The sequence below is a fragment of the Telmatherina bonti genome (assembly GCF_933228915.1).
Source record: "Telmatherina bonti genome assembly, chromosome: 2".
NCBI lineage: Eukaryota > Metazoa > Chordata > Actinopteri > Atheriniformes > Telmatherinidae > Telmatherina > Telmatherina bonti.
The window spans coordinates 34,193,197-34,213,354 of record NC_136620.1 but is presented as its reverse complement, the minus strand read 5'-3'; the positions used below and the strand labels follow the sequence as shown (position 1 = coordinate 34,213,354).

Here is a 20,158-nt window from a genome sequence, read left to right as displayed (position 1 = left end):
GCAGTATATTTTAGTCTGTTATGTAATTTCATTAGATTCTAGTCTGAATAACCATTGTTTTGAACAAAGCATTTTGTATAGAGAGATATTAATAAATTTAGGAGGAAACGGCAATTGAATGCATTTTATCTCAAAGCAATGCAACATTGTTAATACACATAGTTGTGTTCACTGATATGGTGAACACGTTAAGCATTTTGCAACAGTCGACATGGAATAGAGACAAGTGTTGAAATAATCAGAGGGGAAAAAAGTGAATATGATTGGCCTTAAATTAAAACCATTGGTTGGGAAAGTGAGTAACACTGCTTAGTTTGTTATAATTTAATGTTCTGCTTGGCAAAACTTGTATCCTAGCATTTATGTGGATGTTGTTGTGACCCATGCAAGTAGCAGTTATTTCCTGCAGGACACCAGCGAGCTCCACACAAACTACACTGGATAGGCTCAATAACGATGAAGAGATGTGTTCATCTTGTCTCCACACTCCACAGATAACTGGGGACTGTAGGAAGCAAACTCATCACATGTAGCCCATATCACAACACGGCCTAAAGGTTCTAATGTTAATGAGCCAGTACCAGATACTGTAGGACAACCAGATGTTCTTCAGCCGCACCCTGATGGGTCAAAGATGGAAAACCAGCTGCATTTTAGGCAAGTGGTCTTATCATTAAAACTGACTGGGCACATATTTATTTCTGGTTCATGTTTGTAAATTATTCTTCACAAATTTCTATTTTCTGTATGGTATGAATGCCATGTAAACCTGTTCCATGAAAAACTTGTTGAATGTAAAGGTAGAAACCCAAAATGTAAATTATACACAAAAATATTATTAAAACTATCAAATGCTCTCTAAACTAATTCTTACACCTCATGATATCACCTTCTTGTCCAGTGTTTGTACTTGATTCCTAATTTATTTGTTTTGCATGATATAACCTCAATAAAGACAAAACTATAAATCCTAACTTCTGAACAAATAATGAAAACCCTACTAATCATATATATATATATATATATATATATATATATATATATATATATATGCAACTATACTTAAGCCTTAAGACGTAAGTCAGGTCCTACAGAAGTAAACATGTGGAAGAATGAAATTATCCTCGTATCCTCCAGTATAAACACAAGCTGCTGTTGGTTCTTGATGCTGTCTTGCAAACTGTTCATCGCACCATCCTGACCTTTTTCGCTCCTCCCCGTGTGTCATTGCACGTCCCAGATCTCACACAGCAGAGGGGTGAATTTGTGGTCGTTCACTCTCCAGGATGTGAGCATTTCTGCATGGTAGTGGTTGAGTGTTCTCAGCTCTGTCAGACGGCCCAGGAGACGGGCAAAATACTGCGGCTCCTGTGGATGCTGAAGGGTGCACAGCTTCCTCAGTACATCCACCATAGGCTCCTGCAGTCTCTCAACAGCCTGCTGATCCTTCACATAAGGCCGATCTGGATGGGGATGAAGCAGACTGGGATTATGTAATCTCTTCAAGTATTGAGGAGTGTAGATAATGGATTCAGGAAACACACCTCAAATAATAACTGAACAGAGAAGTGCTGGATCAATATAGTCAAAGCTGTTTACAGACTCACCAGGTGTCAGGATCGTGATGGCTGTGAGGAGAGCCTGCTCCTCCTGCACCATGTGGAGCTCACCGACGCTTTTGTAAAAGTTGAACAAGGGTTTGATAAATTCTTCTGATATACCTACAGAAAATAAAACAAAATAAGAAAAAAATAAAATAAGAAAAAAATAAATTAAATTAAATTTATTACAACTTTTAAAAATCTTCATAATAATTGTGGTTTTTAAATCAGAAACATGGAAACATTTAACTTAAACATAAAAATTTGCAAGACCTTCAAAGTATTAAATTGAAACACACACTTCAGGAGCTCTAGCTTTTAAAATGACTTCTCTTTTTTTTTTTTTACATCCCAAGCACATTAATTCAGTCTTCATTTATCAGTTTGAATTATCATATTGATGACATGTTGTTTAATTCTGGTTAGCATCAGTAAATGTGGATTTACCAACCTGGATTTCATCACTTAAAAGTCTGATTATAAATTCAGATTAACTTGTCCTATAAACCTGAAGGTCAGTTAACCAGTAAAACAACAAGGCCTATACCCCCTTTATTAAATCTTAAGAGAGCAAATCACGATCCATACTGAAATTCGACTCTAGTTTGAGTGTTTTTTGCAGAAACCCACAGACAGACAAACAAACAAGCCACCTGGGCTATTCATGTGAGAGAGAATCACAAATGAGTTGCAGAAGAGAAAAAAAGATGAGGACAAACATCAATAAGAGAGCTCATAGGACAGTAGTCTGCAGAATGGCATGTTTCTGCACCTCTGCAGAGCTGGATGACATGCAGATGGGATCAAATCAGCCATTTGAGTCAGGCGTTGGAGAAGCGATGCATCTAAACGTTGCTGGATCGTAGATCTCAAGGATCCGACTTGAGCAGCCACTGATCTTGACTAAATATGTATGTTTTGGATTGGCAACATGTCAACCCTCTCACTTCATAGCAGCTGGGAAAAGCTCCAACAAGCAAGTGCAGGAAATGGATCGTTTGACATTACTTTCTGTTAGTATTTGGACTAATTTAATTTCTAATGTCCGTATAACTGTAAATTACTGAGGCAGTTAGGGAGAGGGGGAAACAGCTATGAGGGAAAACAAAGTAAGTACTCTAAGTAACTGCAGCTGAAATGTTTTATTTACATGAGTTTAAAAAGAGCCATGATTATATTTCCTTGTCAAATGTTTACTTCATTTAACCCTCTGATCCATGAATTACTAAAAAAACCAAAAAAAACAAAAAACAATTTCACATTTTTTCTCATGCAGTATTTTACTTCTAACAGAGACACATTTCTTTGTCTTTCATATTATTTGACTTTTAATTTAATTTATTCATTTTATTTATGGAAATATTGATAAAATATATTCTCACATTTATATAATAGAAATATTTTATCAAAATTGGCTAGTATAATTTTCTTGTCCTCTTTATCACAGAGGTAAAGTTGGTAATTGTATATATTTGTCATTTTATACCACATTTGTTTATTCTTCAGGGAGTGGCAGTGTGTTGGATGACTCTCCTAATGTTCACTGAAGTGATAAAAGTGCAAATATACTATCCTCACTTATGAATATACTGAAAAAACACTTGTAGTGGACACCATCAAAGGGTTAAAACACCATTGCAGCCCTGCATGGGGATAAACCTCATTTATCTCTTTACAGTGAACATATCTGCAAGATCTTTCTGCTCATAAAAGCCACAAAAACATCACCTCATCTCTGTCTCTCCTAATAACAAAAACAGGAATATGCTATTAATAAAGCATGGATGTTTAAAACATCTCTACATGATTTATAGTTTATACTCCGCTTGCTGTTGCATATTTGGGGAAGCTCCTACTTTTGATGCTCTTCAACCTAGCTGAGGAAGTCCGTCTGCTTGGACACATCACCAAGCTTTCAGAAATGCCAGTGAGGCTCAGAGGGAGAGAAGAGCACAATAGCACTGTTGATGTTTTGATAAGAAACAATAGTCTCTTCAGACAGCTTTGCTGCCTTATTCTCCCAGACTGGCCTTTATTGTAAATATCTTTTATCCTTCCCCATTCATACCACAGCAGCACTGAGGGACTCAGTGACACAAACACAAACACACTCCTTCCATCACTTCTACTGTCTAACCGCTCAACCTGGTTGACAAAATGACATCTCGCACACATATAAACCATTTCTAAGCTAGCAAGTAGATAAACAGTTTAATATGCACCATTCTGTATGTGCAAATAGAGAGTCAGCAGAGCTCTGTGTGAGTTTTAATAATTTAATCCTAATGGCACAATAGAGGTCAGAATGTTCTCCTTCATGTGCCAGGATGCACATGCATACAGACACACACACCCAAATACCTAAGCAGAGTGAAACTGTACCCAGCGAAGGTGTGTGTGTATGTGTAACCTACACCAGGCAGAGATCAGTAGGTCAGCACACATCTCTGCCGCATCACACAGATCTAATGTTAAAGGAGGCTGCGAAGAGCAAGTCTGCTGAACATCATGAAGACGTTGATGTTGTCATGACTAAAAGTTGCAGCCAGCCAAGGTTCAGAGGGCTGGACTCACCACTTTTACGTATCCTGTCTTCTAAAACTTCTGTGTGTCCGCTGGGCATCTTTCTGCTGAAGACCTGGGCTGAACGGAGAAACATGGCCTCGACAGCAGAACCCTTCAGCAGGGCGATCTGATCTTCGTGATCCAGAGACAAAAAGCCTGCAGAGGGAAGACACCTCTCAATACAACAAGAAACAGCGAAGCTTCTTCCATGTTTAATTCCACTTGCAGTGAGGGATATGCCTCTAGATAAAACTCTAAATGCAAACTGATCAGTCACACCTGGAATATTTTTTGTAAACTCCACCAATACTTGAACTTGACTTGTTGCTATTTCTGTCAAGAGGAGAAAATTTTCTTCTTTGCTGTACTGCTCTTGTAGCTGAGGAGAGAATCAAGCAACAAGACAAATCGAGAAGGATTTAAACAAGACATTTTCTTTCAGAAAAACAAATCAAGCTGCTAAAAAGCAAATAAAGCAATAAAATGTCCTCATCATGTAATAATCAAAACTTTATTCCAGCTAAACAATAGATGTTAGCTTTAATATGGTGAAAGTGTTTGATCATTCAATGTTATTTGTCAGTACTATTTTTTTTTTTTTAAAAAAGGAATAAAATACCAGTTTTTTGGCGATATCTTGAGGAAGTTGATGTCTGTTGTAAGCTTCTGCAATTTGCCTCATGAGCGTCTGCTGCTCTTCTGTGATTTCGACCTTTTCCTGGATTTAAAAACATTAAAAAAAAAACCCAGCACATTATTTAAGTGCTGATGCAAAGTGTCTCATAGCTTAAAGTGGTGCTATTATGGTATTTCAAGTTTTCTGAGCTTTCTACAGTGTTACAGTGTTGAATCCTCATCAGACATGTGAACGACACTGTTTTTTATCACCTAAACCCATGTTTGAGTTTGAGTTTGAGTTGCAGCACGCTCTCCGTTCGGTTTCCATGGCGATGAAAAACGCGTCATTTTAGAGAGTTTTTTCTACTTGGAAATCCTTGTGACGTCCCGGGGGGATAAGGTTCGGTGATTGGTTACCTTCTACTGGTTAACAAGGGCATGTACAAATACATCAGGCGGGTGGAAAACGTGGGATAAAGTTATTTCCAACGATGGCTGGTGAGTTTACCAAAGAGAGACATCCTGCTGCATTCGTTGCTGTGGGTTGCTGTTTTCCACTTCGTTTTCAGGGTCTGATTCAGGTTCCAACATGTAGGGCTGTATGCTATGTGTTGACATTGTATTTAGTTTTTTTTATTGAGTTCATATGAGCCTAATCCTTCTGTTTATGAGATGTTACAATGACGGCGAAAGCAGGTGCGGTGCGCGCTCCCGATGTAGTCCAGTGGTGGGAGGTGGGGCTTAATGCGGAAGAGTCTCAATCCACTCGTTTTGCCCACAGGCTGATCTGACAGCCTACGGAGAGGGTCGGTCTGAAGTACATAAAGCGATTTGGGGCAATAACTTGATCAATCCCAGCCCTTCTGGTCTCAGAAATAAAAATAAATTAGCCTGAAATGCACATAATAGTTCCACTTTAATGTTGTTTTTTTTAACCTTTGACAGTTTAGTAGTTGAGGTGACCTGTTTGTTGTCGGAACTGTCCGCCCCCTCCGTCTCAATTCCTGTCGACCGCCCTGGGGAGGCTTTGGTGTTCTTGCGCAGCCTTTTGGACTTACACTGGATCTCTGTCAGCAGGCCTGTCAGAAACAAAGAAGGGTTCATTTTCTGTGTTAAATACCTCACAGGCCTTAAATCCAGCAGACATTTTTACAAGAAATCAAAATCTTCCCTTAAATCTTGATTGTACCTGTGTTATCTTGTAGGATTGATATTTTCCAACAACATACACATGAAACCTGACAACGTCAAATAGGTGACTTAGTCTTTCCAATAAGTACCGGTATACAAAACAACAAATCCTCTGACATTTTAATCACATTTCCCTTTTAGAATAGTTTTAGTTTTGGCTTTTAAATGTTTAAATAGTCTTTGTACCTTTCTGAGCTACTGCAGCATCACTGTCCCGTTAGAGCTCTTAGATCGGAAGACCAGATGCTTCTAGTAGTCCTCTCGTAGTCGGCTCATGGAGACAGAGCCTTTTCTGCAGAAGACCCCAAACTCTGGAACGGTTTCCCTCTTTCCATGAGGTCAGTGAGGACTTAAAGTGGTTTTAAGTCTCTTTTAAAAACTTATCTTTTCACGTTGGATTTTAACTCCAGAGAGCAGGACCACAAGGTCTTCTCTGTCTTATTTTGTCTTTTGATCTATCTTATCATCTTTCAACCATTTATATTTTTGTGCTATTAATGTTGATTTATTTTATTTTACCTGTACAGCACTGGGTTGCCTTGTGGTATGAGAAAGGGCTCGACAAATGAAGTTTTGATTGATTTGATTATTCACTTAATTCCTATGAATAAATTATTTCTTTTTGACACTGTTTTACATTTTCCAGCTGACACAAACAGATTCGGCAAATAGAAGATTTTGACTTAAAAGAACAGTAAAAAGCTATTAAAAATAAAAAAAAGAAATCAACCTCTGTTAAATTGCCTGTTTTTTCATATTATGATCTACAACAGTCCAACCTGTTGAGCTCTTGTTGCAGCACTAGATAGTTTTACCGGTGCCTTCCACCCTGCAATATTCATCACAGCTCCCTGCACTATTTATGAGCAACAGGAGTGCAGTTTGTCCTCCGCTCTTTTATCCTAGCAGCTTTTAATAGACCCCATAACAATCTTCAGATAGAGTACATGATCACATTTACAGGCTTTGTTCCCACACTGATGTCTGCTGAGTGTCTCAGAAAGAGACGGTGGTGTTAGTTAACCTAATGTTAAAATCTTCAAATCTACCGAGTAAATTCCTTTAAACAGCAGCATCCATATAAAAAGTGTCAACTTTTTTCTGAATTGAGCTTTCTGTTTGATTGATTCTATTCTGGGAAAGGGAACAAAAGCTGGGCCTTTGGTATCATGTGGCATAAGTGACATACAATCTCCCAGTTGGATTCAATAGAGCTTGTCAGAATTGAGAATGAGGGCTTACCTCTGACAGCTGATTAAGATTCTACTTTACAGACACAGTTTGCATGCGGATGGCGCCTATTTGCTGGAAATATGTGTAAAAGCTCCAAATTTCCTGCTGTTATGACTAACTGTTTCACCGTCGTGTGAGACAGGATGATAATCAACAAGGTGGCAATACTCACACTCTGCAAGCATTCCCATCTCCTTGCACTTTCTCAGCCGACACTCCTGGCACTTCCTGCGCATGTACATATCCATCTCACAGTTTCCACCACTCTTGCATTTGTAGACAGCATTTTTTGTGATGCTTCTTCTAAAAAAACCTGAACATGGGAAGAACATGTCATAAACATGAGCTAAATATGGAAAACACTGCTTTAAAATAAACCCATTTTGACACGTTTTACACTAATAGATAATGACAGTAATAAAAATACAAGGTAGTGAATTGTGCATCACTTCATGTTAAATACATATAACACTACATACAGAAATACTTACAATTTAGATGTTGATCCCACTTTATATCAATGGAAAAGGTGATTTATCAGAGAGATTATCTGCCAGGTACAGCAGTACAATGCTGCCTATATGTGCATCAGCAATACTTCTAACAATTTTGATCGAGTTCTTATACTGTTTAGTTTTTCTTGTAATTTTCTGTGTAGATTATTGAAAATTTGTTCCAGCATTCAGATTATTTTGTATAAGTCTGATGGACAGATCAGTTTGCTTTGAGGCAAACTGATAAAGAAGTTTCACTCTGCGCTAGCAACTTATTTGAAGCTCCTGAAAGTTATTGTGTAAAGTGTAGAGTTTCACAGTAGCTAAGAATAAAAGGACAAACCTACACAACCACAACACAATGTAATGGTTAAGAGAGTGTTCTGTCTTCAGCTGCAGGAAAAAAAAAGAGTATTTACCCCCAAAAACAACAACTAAATGCAATAATTCTTTATAATGATCAGTAACTATCATCTGTTTGTTTTAAAATAATTATAATTAAATGTTGATTAAAGATTTTGGGATTAAATTCAGTACATTGGAAATCGTGCAGCATAACTAGCAAGACGTTTGCATAAAGGAATAGATATGATTGAATAATGTTGCAGCAGTACCCTCCAGCTATGAACCAACAGAGGAAATGCACTCAGACAAACTGATGCTTGGATGTTGAAGCCCCTCACTCCAACATTAACCTCTAACCTCTTTTAAACAGCTGAACAGTTTGTTCCACACAATGTACTTGAACACTACAAACACAGCAATGCACACAAACATGCATACAGAATAACTTTGGACCTGTTACCAGACATTCTGACATCATTAAGCACAATGACATGCATTAGTGTGACTGAGCTCAGGTTGCTCGTGCATTGTGCAGCAGAAAGCTGAGAAGGAAACCAATCTAGAAGCAGTACCAGGTAGACCTGAGCCTATTCTTAGTCAAATGGCAGCGGAGGTCACCTGCCACACTCCTGGCATTGTCCATCCAGGTAGTGTGGAATTACTTTCATACCTATTCACCATGCTGTTTCACAGGAATCCCACAAAATTCACAGTGTCATAAAAACGCAGGGAGGGGCTGCAGGTGGCCATAACTTTCCTTTCACTCAGTTAATAATTTGTAAACGTAGAAAAAGCAGTAAAGTGTTCCTTCTTATGGTAATATTGTTTCATTTGACAGTTTTTGTCTTTTTACAATCAGCACCAGACACAGTAAATAACAGTTCAACCTACTGCATGTTGTATATTTCATATATTCACTGACAGTCTTCAGCAGGTAATTAGAGATAAAATCAATAGATATTTGTACATGGTGTTCAACAAGTAGTTGTAAACTGCTGTTACAAAATCAGCACCCAGATAAGGGATTGGGTGCAGCTTGAGTACATAGAAAATCCCCTCCATTGTGTGGAATATCTGCTGTCTGAACAAGGACTCTCTGATGTTGTACGACTCAGTAGATTCTAGCTGCCTCATGTTCCAAACTTAATCATCATCAGCTGCTTTGGTTAGAAAAATAAACATGTCATTACTGACACGTAAAGGTTCAGGCGAATGCAGGGAAGATGTTATTCATCTCCCAGTAGTATGTACTATCTGTGTACTATGGAAATGCACTTTAAACCATACATCTGGTGTAGATAAATACTCAGGAAAAGCATTATCAGTGCAAGAGGAACTTAGCATTTGAATTTTGTCTGAAGAGCTGATCATCAATAGAGTATTTGAATTGAAGCAGCTTTTATTTTGGAAATCCTTCCAAATTCTTCACTTATCAATTGAAAGCATCTGACTAGAAATAAATCAGCCTCATTCCTGCTGCTGCTTTCATTTCCTAATGTTTCCCTTTTTTCCCCCTAAATCTTAATATCTTTGGATTTTGTGTCTGTTGATTGAAAATAAAAAGTAACTTGGACTTGTAGCCTTGAACTTTGTTAGGTAGACCATAAAAATGACTGACAGATTTTTATGGTCTACCCATCAGCTTCACTTGTCGTTAAAATCCTCATGAAAGAACACAAGCTGCTGTGTGTGTGTGTGTGTGTGTGTCCACTGCTCTGCCCACTCACCTTTACATCCTTCACAGGTAAGAGCGTTATAGTGGTATCCAGAAGCCTTGTCTCCACACACAACACACAGCTCCTCCCCTTTGACTCTTCCGGCTTGTGACATATGTCGGGCCCTCTTGCACACAGACGGCACAGCAGAGGACCCCTCCTCCATTTCAGTCTCGTAGCTGCCTTCCAGAGGTCCTTTCCTCAGTTCGTATATGCCTGTGTGTAAGTACCATTCATCTCCACTGTACTGAGGGTAATAGTTCTGAGAGGAGTAGTATGGAGTGGAGGACATGTTTGGCTCCATGGACGGGTACTGCATGCTGGGATAGCCAGTGAAGTGTGAGATGTCAGGGTCATGCAGAAGAGGGCTTCTCTGATCTGCCAGAATATCTGCGAGAGAACGAGGGGAAGGATTATAAAACAGCAGAAAACTATAAAGCTCACAATGACATCTAGTAACAGTAAATGAGCCACACTTATACAGTCTTTTAACCTTGGACAGTTTCTACAAAGCAGTTTACAATGTGTTGCTCATTCATAAACATATTTGTATAGCTACTTTTTTATTGCATGAAGCACATTTTTCTGCCATACTGTACACTGACGAGCACATTGGTGGAAATGTATGACTCAGTGTCTTGCTCGAGGATGCTTAGACACACTCAGAGGGTTGGAATGAGACCACTGTTGCCTGAATAACTTTGGCTCCTCAAAAGTGTTGGTAGGAAGAATATAAGCACCTTTTCCCCCTGTATGATCTGTTATTAAAATATAACGAGTCAACTTTTTATCACAGAACAAAACCTTTTTCTTTTAAAAAGTACTGTTCCTTCATCTTCTTAAAATCCTTCAGATTTTAAGGTCAGTTTGCACCCTAAAAGAGGCCCCATGGCAGCCAATAACAGTCAGAGTCATTTAATATGACAGACATCATGTCTTAAAATCAAAGCATACATATAAACGATTCAGATTTATGTGTTCTTTGTAAATAAAGATGGTTTTTGCTCCAAACTTAAAAATCTTCTGATCATCTGTATAACCCCGTCCAACTGAGCAGCACAGTCTCACTCCACTCTGTGTATAGTTTAAACAGTGAAAGGCTTAAAGCCTGCAGTAGTGCTCTAATTCCTGATCATTATATTCTTATGGCGACCTTTTAAAGTCATATCTACGTCATGTGAAACATATGTGTCATGGCAGAACGACAGCATGTTGAAAAGTGCCTATAAGGACGTAGGAGGGGCTGAAGGTAGTTTTACGCTGCAGATTGCAGACAGTTTGTGCCTATCGAACACATTTCCACCTTAAGACTTTTCAATAGGCTGTCAGCTATGGTTGATTTGGGTTGGGTGTATAAAGCCACAATGTTAGTTTTTAATAAATTCATGAATGGACTTTTAGAGGTAACAAAAACAAACATTGCTTGGGTTAGATAATAATCAATATAATATGGATTAACATCATGTCTTGGAGGGGCTCCTGACATCTGGATTCCCCAGATGTCGTTTCCTCGCAGCAATGTCAAGTCAGATACAGAGAGAGAATCCTGAAGTTAGTAGTTTTTATTTTGGCATAAATGGTCAGGGGAAAGGTTGGGTTGTGTGTGTGTCTGTTTTTAAGTGTGAAACTGTTCTGTGTGAAAAGTGCTACACAAATAAAGTTTGATTTGATTTGATTTTTAACACTTTCTATAAAAAAGTAGCTTCATCCTTTTTTTTTCTTTTTGTGCAGTAGACACCACTATATATTTGGACATATGGACAAAGACACTAATAACCTTTTCTTTTTGGGCTGGGTGTTACTAAAAGTCAAATTTGTTGTAAATTACCAGGTTCTTTGGCAACCCTAATTCACACCATGTCCTTTTATAAGTATTTTCAAAGTGTCTGGTCCAAGGATTCATTGTAACAGTAAAAATTGTTTTTAAACTAAAATACTATCACAGATTCAGCATCAACAAACTTTTAAAAACTTAATTTAAAATAAAGAAAGTTGGAAAGTTTACTAAAATGCAACAAAAGTTCCATCTGATTTGTAAGTTTTATTTAACATACTCATATACATGAATATAGATACTTTCAACAGCTTTACTGACCAATTTAATTCAAATTACAAACAAATCTAGAGTTTTAATCCATTCACATTTGATTGTTTACATTAGCTTTCTGTTTAATTACACGTTTCAGTCATTTGGAGAAACTGAGGATATTCAGTTTTTCAAAAAGAAATTGCATCTATTCTTCCTAGATAGAGTATAAAATCATGAATAACTAATCAGTTCTTCATGGTTTTTTTTTTGTTTGTTTGTTTGATTATTTTCTTTTTAATTTTCTATTTTTTTCTTACAGGAAAGAAATGTGGACAGTCACACACACACACACACAGGAATAATCAGACATGGTCTTGGTTTACTTTGTTGCTGCTATGACACAATAAGGTAAATGGATTTGTACCTGTATAGCACTTTTCCAATCATGCAGACAACTCAAAGCACTTTACAGTACTTGTCACATTCACCCCCAACTCATACCCTGATAGGCACATCAGGGGCAGCTAGTGGTTCAGTCTTGCCCCAGGACACTTCAGCATGTAGTCAGGGGAAGCCTGGAATCAACCTCCCAACTTTCCAGTTGAAAGACATCTTCTCTTCCTCCTGAGCTACAGCCACCCAAGTTACACAAGTCTAATAGTGTTATGCTAAAGTCTTCTGATATCACACTCCGTGTTAACTATTAGTATCTAACCTCAATTTCATTTGATCAGTTTTTTAAACTAATACCATAAACTGACTCACAAGACGTTTCTTATTTTTAAAGGTAAATCAGACAAATCTTCAGTAACAGAGAGCTTTTTCCTTCTCAGCTTGATCTCTCATGTTAATCAACTGCTAATATCCAACTTTATTAGTCTGGGAGCAAAGAACATTGCTTATCAGAAGAACCTGCTTTTAGCTGAAAGAGGCTGCCGACTGACTGTAAATGAACACACAAAGCAAAATTATGGCAGTGGTGGTAAAACTGTAACAGTTTGTAGAAAAATGCTAAAACACAAAAACCTTTCATATTAATGAGAGAATTACAGGATCTGGTAATAAATCATGTTTTCATTGTACTTGTGGGGGACGTAAGTGGGCTCTCTTGGTTTTAACATCACAATTAATGCAGCTTTAATAATACAGAACTTTTAATTAAACATAACTGGTTGAGCTTAAGGCATAAGAGCCCAGTGGGACAAATATGATACACAGTTTCTGAGACATTTGGCATCTCCTATTATGCTATTAGAATTTTGATTTATCACATGGAAATAAATAGTAAATATACCTAAAAATGCTGTTACTTTATTCTTCTATATTTTGTTAAAGGGAGCAATAAATACACTTTAAAAAAAAGGACTTTTTTCTCTATTTTTATGGGTTATGTCTTAAAACACCACAACAAAAATGACAAATCAAATTTGCTGTTTGACATTTTTTTAACCTTAAACCTTCTAACTTTGCAGAACCTTGTTAAAATAAATGCAGACTCAGCAGCGACCAACAAACACCACGACTTAAGAACCGCGCTGTGTCGTTTAAGATGACATGAAACACTGTAATCCACAGCTTCACACATTTTAATCTAAACTGAACACAAGCATGTTTACATCTTCACAATCTCTTTACTGTTATCCAGAGTGGCTGAGTGACACAATTATCCTCTAAAAACTTCTGCATAGGGATGACTTTGACTGAAAAATCACCAGCTTTGATGAAACCTTGTCAAGACAAACACTAACCTCTTGAAGACTGCATCTGGAGCACTGCCATCTCCATGTGACCAGACACAGAGCCTATCCTGAGACTTTACTCTCTTATCCCCTCAGTCTTCCTGCAGTTTGAAGATCAGTCGTTCCTTTTTGTCTAAATCATCTCTCATTTATTTCTTCTGATTGGAAAGTTTTCCACAAAAAAAAGAAAAAATCAAGAACAGCCGTGACTTTCCCACTTGCTTCAGAAATCCCAAGGGGAGCAAAGGTTGCCACGGCTACTTATTAACCACATTTCTTCACATCATTACAGGTAGCTGGCTGATGCATGAAGTCATTCCCAGGTTTGGGTACAAACAGACTGCTACTGTGGTGGCAAGGTATGACGTGAACTGGCTCAAGCACAAATGACAACTACCTGATTGCTTTTTCTCATCTTCTTCCAAATGTTGTGATGTTAAAGAAGCATTTTATTCCTCTAGCTTAATGAAACTTGTCAATGAAGAATCACCACTTACAATGACTTATTTCTAACTTTATATTTCAGTTGCTTTCTTGATTTCTTATTGGTTTCTTTTCATTGTAGCAGTGGGTGGCAACTTGTTTAGAGATGGGCTACACATCGAAACACCTATAGCCTCAGTTTAAAATCCGACTTCTACGTGTACAAGTCTCCTTTAACCTTTTCATGGCCCTGTAGTAGACTCCTATTTACAAGCTTTTTTCTTGCATATCCATGAATGAGGATGTGTCATGATTTTTCCCAGTCGTCCCTGAAGGCACCCTCCTGTGCTGATGAGCTGATGATTACCACCTGTGCCTCCTTCTATTTAAGCAGCGGGCCCAGGATTGTTGATTGCCAGATCGTCAGATTCTCTCTGTTCGCGTCCAGCCTTCTGTGAACTCAAGATTACCCTGTATTCTTGCCCTGTTTCCCCTTCTCCCGAGAACCTGCCTGCCCAGAGTTTTTCCCCTTGCCTCTTCTCCTCGCATTACTACTCGCTGTATGGACCTTGGAATGGACTTTGGACTTGGATTTTGGATTCTGGACAAACCCCCAGTAACCTCGGGTGAGAGGAACTCCCTTTCTTCCTTCTTGGGCATTTTTCCCTGGAGTTGGATTCTCCCTGTGTGCCATCCTTCACTAACCCTCCTGTCATCACCAGCAGGACACAGTTGGGGTCCTCAAGGAGGACTTCAAGCCGTCCTTGCCCTAGCCTCCTGCTTCCTTGTCCCCCGTTATTGTCAATAAAATCTGTAACCAGTCCTGAGGTCTTCTGTGTCCTTTGGGTCCCATCTCCTGTGCCGTTACAGGATGATATTTTGTTTCCACTCACTGGAGAATAAATAAATATATGCTATAATTGAGCATAATGTAATTTTGCAAGTTTGCCTTTGTGATAAATAGGAAAGGGAAAGGATACAGCCATTTTTTTTTTTTTTTTAAATGTACATAATATAAATATATATTTTTAAATATTTATTAGAATATTCTAGAAAATTGTAAATCATGATATATTCTAAATGTTACTAATAAACAAAAGTATCATTACATATGTCTATACAGGTAAAATACTGTATTTAAAAAAAATTTGCATTTATTTATTCATGCATGAAAGGATTAAAGAAATATATAAAGAACACATTTAGTTGCACATTGATTAGATAGATCTAAATAAAAGAACTTAATGTTTAGCAACACTAAACAATGTTTAGCTTTTTACTTTTTCAAGTCAGCAAAGGGAAATGTTCTATAAGCTACACAGAGGGAAAATGACAGTATCTACTGACTATATATCTGCAAAGCATCAGCATATTAATATCGAGCAAAGATTTTATGTTTCTATAGAAGTGGTGAGGAACTCTTGGCCTTGACAGCTGGAATCCTGCAGGTTTTCCATGTATCCCTGGTCCAACACAAATGATTTACATCAGATGGATCCAATGGATGGTGAGGTGTTCCCGCATGTCCCTGAGGGAGGAGACCCCGGGGAAGACCCAGGACATGCTGGAGGGATTATACCTCTCGGCTGGCCTGGGAACGCCTTGGGATCCCCCCGCAGAGCTGGCAAATGTGGCTGGGAAGAGGGAAGTCTGGGCTTCCTTGCTTGGATGGATAGATCCAGAAGCTTATGAATATCTGCACAGTGATTCATTCATTTGAATCTGGTGTGTTTCAACAAGGAGACTTTGAAAACTTTCAAAGTCAAGGTTCCCCACCCCTGTTCTATCAGATGCACTGATCATCTGAAGTAAACAAATTAAACCATTAAAGGCAACGAAAAGCCCAGATTAAAAACATTAGGATCACATTTTCTGCGTCATTACATATTTTCTTCTCTACCTCATTTTAAACTTATTTCTCTTTAAAATTTCATATGTCATATGTCATTGGTCATATGTTATTTGAGGGAAATGATTTTGTATGAATTAACATATGAAGTGAAAGTGAATTAACACATAATTTGATCAGTTTGAAATAATCACATAAATCCACAGTGAGCTGATCAACAGCTCATGGTGAGTAACAGCTATGCGTCGTATTAATGTGACATTTTCCTGCATTAAACTATAATTAGTTATACATTAACTGAGGGTGACTTACTTATCGGATTTGCACCATCACTGCTTTGGTTAAAGATTCAACTTGCTTTCCTTTTCTGCAAACAGCACTTACCAAAGAAGTGGGTGCTCTCTGAGATGGAGAATTCATCGTTGGGTGGGATTTGCAGCGGTCCCACCACATTGATGTCAGGGCCCACCCACTCATTCATTCAGGAAGGTTTTCTGTCACCGACTCAGAAAACACAAGCTTGGCACGGCCAGCAAATTGGTCTCTGTATTAAAAGAAAGCTGTGATTTTAGGGACCTTGATGAAGATCTGCCAAATGCAGATTCTGGGTAATGATTTACAAAACATCAACACACCTGAGAGGTCTCTTCTAGAGCAAAGGAGTTAGATGTTCAGTCACTGTCTGCAAGAAGGAAGAGGATGAAGGTCAGATTTCTACAATGCCACAAGAAGAGGATGGAAAAGAAATTGTCCTTTTTTGTCCTGTCAGGACATTTGTTAAATGTACAACAAGCTCTGTGTTGTCGTTCTTCATGTAACTAAACATGTGCAAGCCTTCAGAGTTAGTAGGTATTTAGAGCTCATGGTTTAATATTCCCTAAAACCTGAACTGTAGATGAGAAGTGTCGTTCGGCGAACCAACTCTTCGATTTATTTGGCTGTCAAGGCCACAAAATGGTCACATGTGACTCATCACTTTTATCGACTGCACCGCCACATTTTTTAATTAACTCTGTGTAATTTCCCCTGAGATCAAAAAGTAGCCCACAAAGATTCATAAACCTCCAGCCCACGTAAAAAGCGCACCTACCTTTCCAAACCAGCAGCACACTGAGGGCTCATAAGAAGCCATCCGCTCGATACCAGAGCTCTTACCTTCTCCTGGTCACTTGATATTGAACTCCTTTCCTCTTTTTAACTCCTTTGGCCTTTTTTCTTGTCATCCAGAGTGTGAGTTAAAGCTCCATTAATATTAGCTGATGAACGTTTGGCTGCTTGTGTGTGGACTCCAGCGTGAGCATGTGTGACCAGTTGAGGTCAGGGAGAAATGGATGGTGGTTATTAATTAAACTGTCCATTCCTGTCCATGTCAACCCACCCCTCCAAACTACCCCCCTCCCTTTTTTATCTCAACTTGACAACAGGCTGCTTGAAGAATTCCCACCCACACACACACATGAACATCACACACACACACAGGGAACATCATACGCCAGTCATTAGTGTAACACAAACATCTGTCATGAATGCAAGAATGCTAAGCACATGTGTTAACTTCACATGTTAATCTTTGAATTAAAAACAGCAATTTGATGCTTTTACTGGGTTTTTGTGTGTTTCTTTCACTATTTCCTTTCGTATTGAGCTCTAATCTTTTCAAGAAGAAATTTAGGTTGTCAAGGAAAACCCCTAAAGAGCCGACTGTGTGGCAATCACATGTCCTTGAACTGAGCTGAGCCATATTATCATGCCTCTGCAGTGTGCGGTACTTGCCAGCATCCGATCTGTTTACATCGGCACTTCCAGGCCTTGGTGTACCTCCCATGTTGTTGTGTTTTTGTGATTTTGTATTCCAAAAGGAATACATACTGGGAAACATATTCCTTTGTCATTATAATCCTTAATTTGCCCTACAAAAAAAAAAAAAAAGAATAGTTTAATCATTGACAGATTGTTGCTCCATCTGAAGAGGCCCTTCTGAGTCAACAGACAGTCTCTCTGAAATAAACAGAACCTTTGCCATTGGTTGCTGTTTGTGGCCTATCTGGCTTGTGTTTGAGTGCACGTAAGGAATGATGTGACACAACCCATGTGAACATGCTTACATATTACACGTACGTGTAATCGCAGGAATTCTGTACAGCAGATATCAGATGTTCATGTGTCTTTCTTTGGTGTTCTGTTATAAAATCCAGATGGGCCGTGACAAACTCATGAAATAAACAGGCACACACACACACAAGAAAAAGAGTAACGCAACTGACCACGTTATCCTGCAGAACTTTAGAGTACTACGAGGACAGCTAGGCAAAGTCCGTAGCCTTGAAATCTCTTATCACCATCTGACAGGAAAAAATCGTTAGACTTCTCTTCGCCAAATCACACAAAGCTTGTTTAAGTGTTTTTCAAGTGGAATTGGCTTGTACAAGAGTGTGAAATTGGCAAAGAGCATCCTGTCCAGTAATTATGAAGAGGGTGGACAAAAACAGATAGCACAAAGGATGTTTATAGTGTGATGGGAAACAGACCCGCCAAATGTTTTTTTTTTTTTAAAAGAAAAAAAGCTCATGTGACTACACTGACATAAACAGCCACTATGGAAATTTATCTGTGAAAAAAAATAGCTATTTAAAGTTGTCACTGCCTGTTCTGGTACTTCTCACCTCTGGGCACAACACAGAGCATCACCAAACACCACAACACAGCCAGGGGAGGAATTCTGCTGTCCATGAAGGTATTTTTCTCTCTTCCTGGTTGTTTCTCAAAGGAGCCACACATCGCTTCATCTTCCATGGTTAACATAGAAATTCACCTAACAGCTACAGACATATCTTTAAAGTATTTCAGCATGCATGACCCTGCGATGGACTGGCAACCTGTCCAGGATGTACCCTGCCTCTCATCCAAAAACGGATAGGCTCCAGCTTTCCCGTGACCTTTTATTGGACTAAGCGGTTAGGATAATGAATGAATGAAAATGTTTTAAGATTAAATTAAGTCTCATTATAATCTCAAGGAGAATGACAAATTTCAAGAATTTTCTAGCTCAAGGTAACACTCACATGTGTATTTTGAAGGATAAACTCTCCTGTTTGGGAAGGTCATTTCCACCCTTCTGTCTCATCCTTCACATGATCACAATGTGGTGAAAACTGACAATTACTGGATGAACTCCACGAACAGAGATTCAGTTTTTTGTGTCTACATTTTGAGATAAGAACTTTGAAAATTCCTTATGTTTTAAATCCTACATTAAAATTCTCATTTTACAATCTTTCACTCCCAGATCTTGCGCTCAGCTTTTCCTCCCTCTACACCTGCAGCTGCACCCGGTGGGACTAAAACACACCTGTATCTCATCACCTTCACAATAAAAGCCTGATCTGCTGTATCTACCCGACCAATCACCAGTCTGTTGTCAAAACTGGAGTTCTTATTTCCAGATCTGGATTTGAACCAGACCTCCTCTTGGAACAAATTAATCTATGATCACCTAAAACAGTGGTGTGGAACCCAGATCTTTTTTTTTTTTTTTTTTTTACTTGTCCTGTCCAGCATCCTGACAGCAGAGTGATGGTCTGGTTTCCGTGTTGTGCTGAACACATTTACTCTTCCAAGAGGAGCCTGTTGATAACGAGGTTCCCATTGGTTCTTAAACATTAAAGCTTTATTCTTTATTTTATTCTTTATTTCATAAATCTGTTATTTCCGCTTATGACTGCTGGACCGGACCGGAAAAAGAGACAATAGAAAGATAGGATTAGGAAAAGAGACAAATGATGGAGACAGAGAGAAAGAAAAGGATAATGTGGGGGTGTGTTACCGTGTATATATGTGTGTAGGGGAGTAGTTGTGTAACTAGGTATGTATGTGTGTAGAGGTGTGGGTGTGTGTCTGTGCTCCCATGTGCATGGGTGCGTGTTTACTATATGTTAGGAATGAGTTATGTTAGGGGAGCGTGCAAATGCATCCCCACCCCCTCCTAGAGTCAGGAACAGATCAGGAGGGCCCCAAGCTGCAGGAATCCAGAAGCCACCGCAGGGAACGGAGCCGAGGTCGCCCGCCGCAAGGGCATCCGCATGCCCGCCCAGGCAGGAAGAGGCAGAGGAAAGCCCACACCAGAGCCCCCTCCCCGCCAGAAGGCGCAGGCCCCAGGGGACCCAGGCCAGCAGCCAGCCCCCCATGCATGAGTCAGGGACAGAGCCCAGGACCCTGCAGGCCCAAGAGCCACCCAGCCCCCCAGGGAAGGCTGGGCGGCCCAGCACCAGGGAGAGCAGGGCCAACCCAGACAGCTGTCCGCCGCAGTGCCCCTACCAGTCACACCAGAGACCACAAAACCCCCCAGTGCGCTCCCCT

At 39.1% G+C, this 20,158-nt stretch overlaps 1 protein-coding gene across 1 annotated transcript; it reads right to left on the bottom strand.

Moving 5' to 3' along the window:
* Positions 1-1,224: 1,224 nt before the first annotated feature.
* nr1h4 (nuclear receptor subfamily 1, group H, member 4) lies at positions 1,225-16,283 on the bottom strand (the record flags this gene model as incomplete). The annotated part of the gene is made up of 9 exons (XM_079260452.1): positions 1,225-1,463; positions 1,608-1,721; positions 4,176-4,322; positions 4,446-4,545; positions 4,786-4,884; positions 5,721-5,863; positions 7,381-7,521; positions 9,775-10,152; positions 16,187-16,283. The coding sequence occupies 9 exons, from the start codon at positions 16,281-16,283 to the stop codon at positions 1,225-1,227; spliced, it is 1,458 nt and encodes a 485-aa protein (XP_079116578.1).
* Between the last annotated feature and the right edge of the window lie 3,875 nt (positions 16,284-20,158).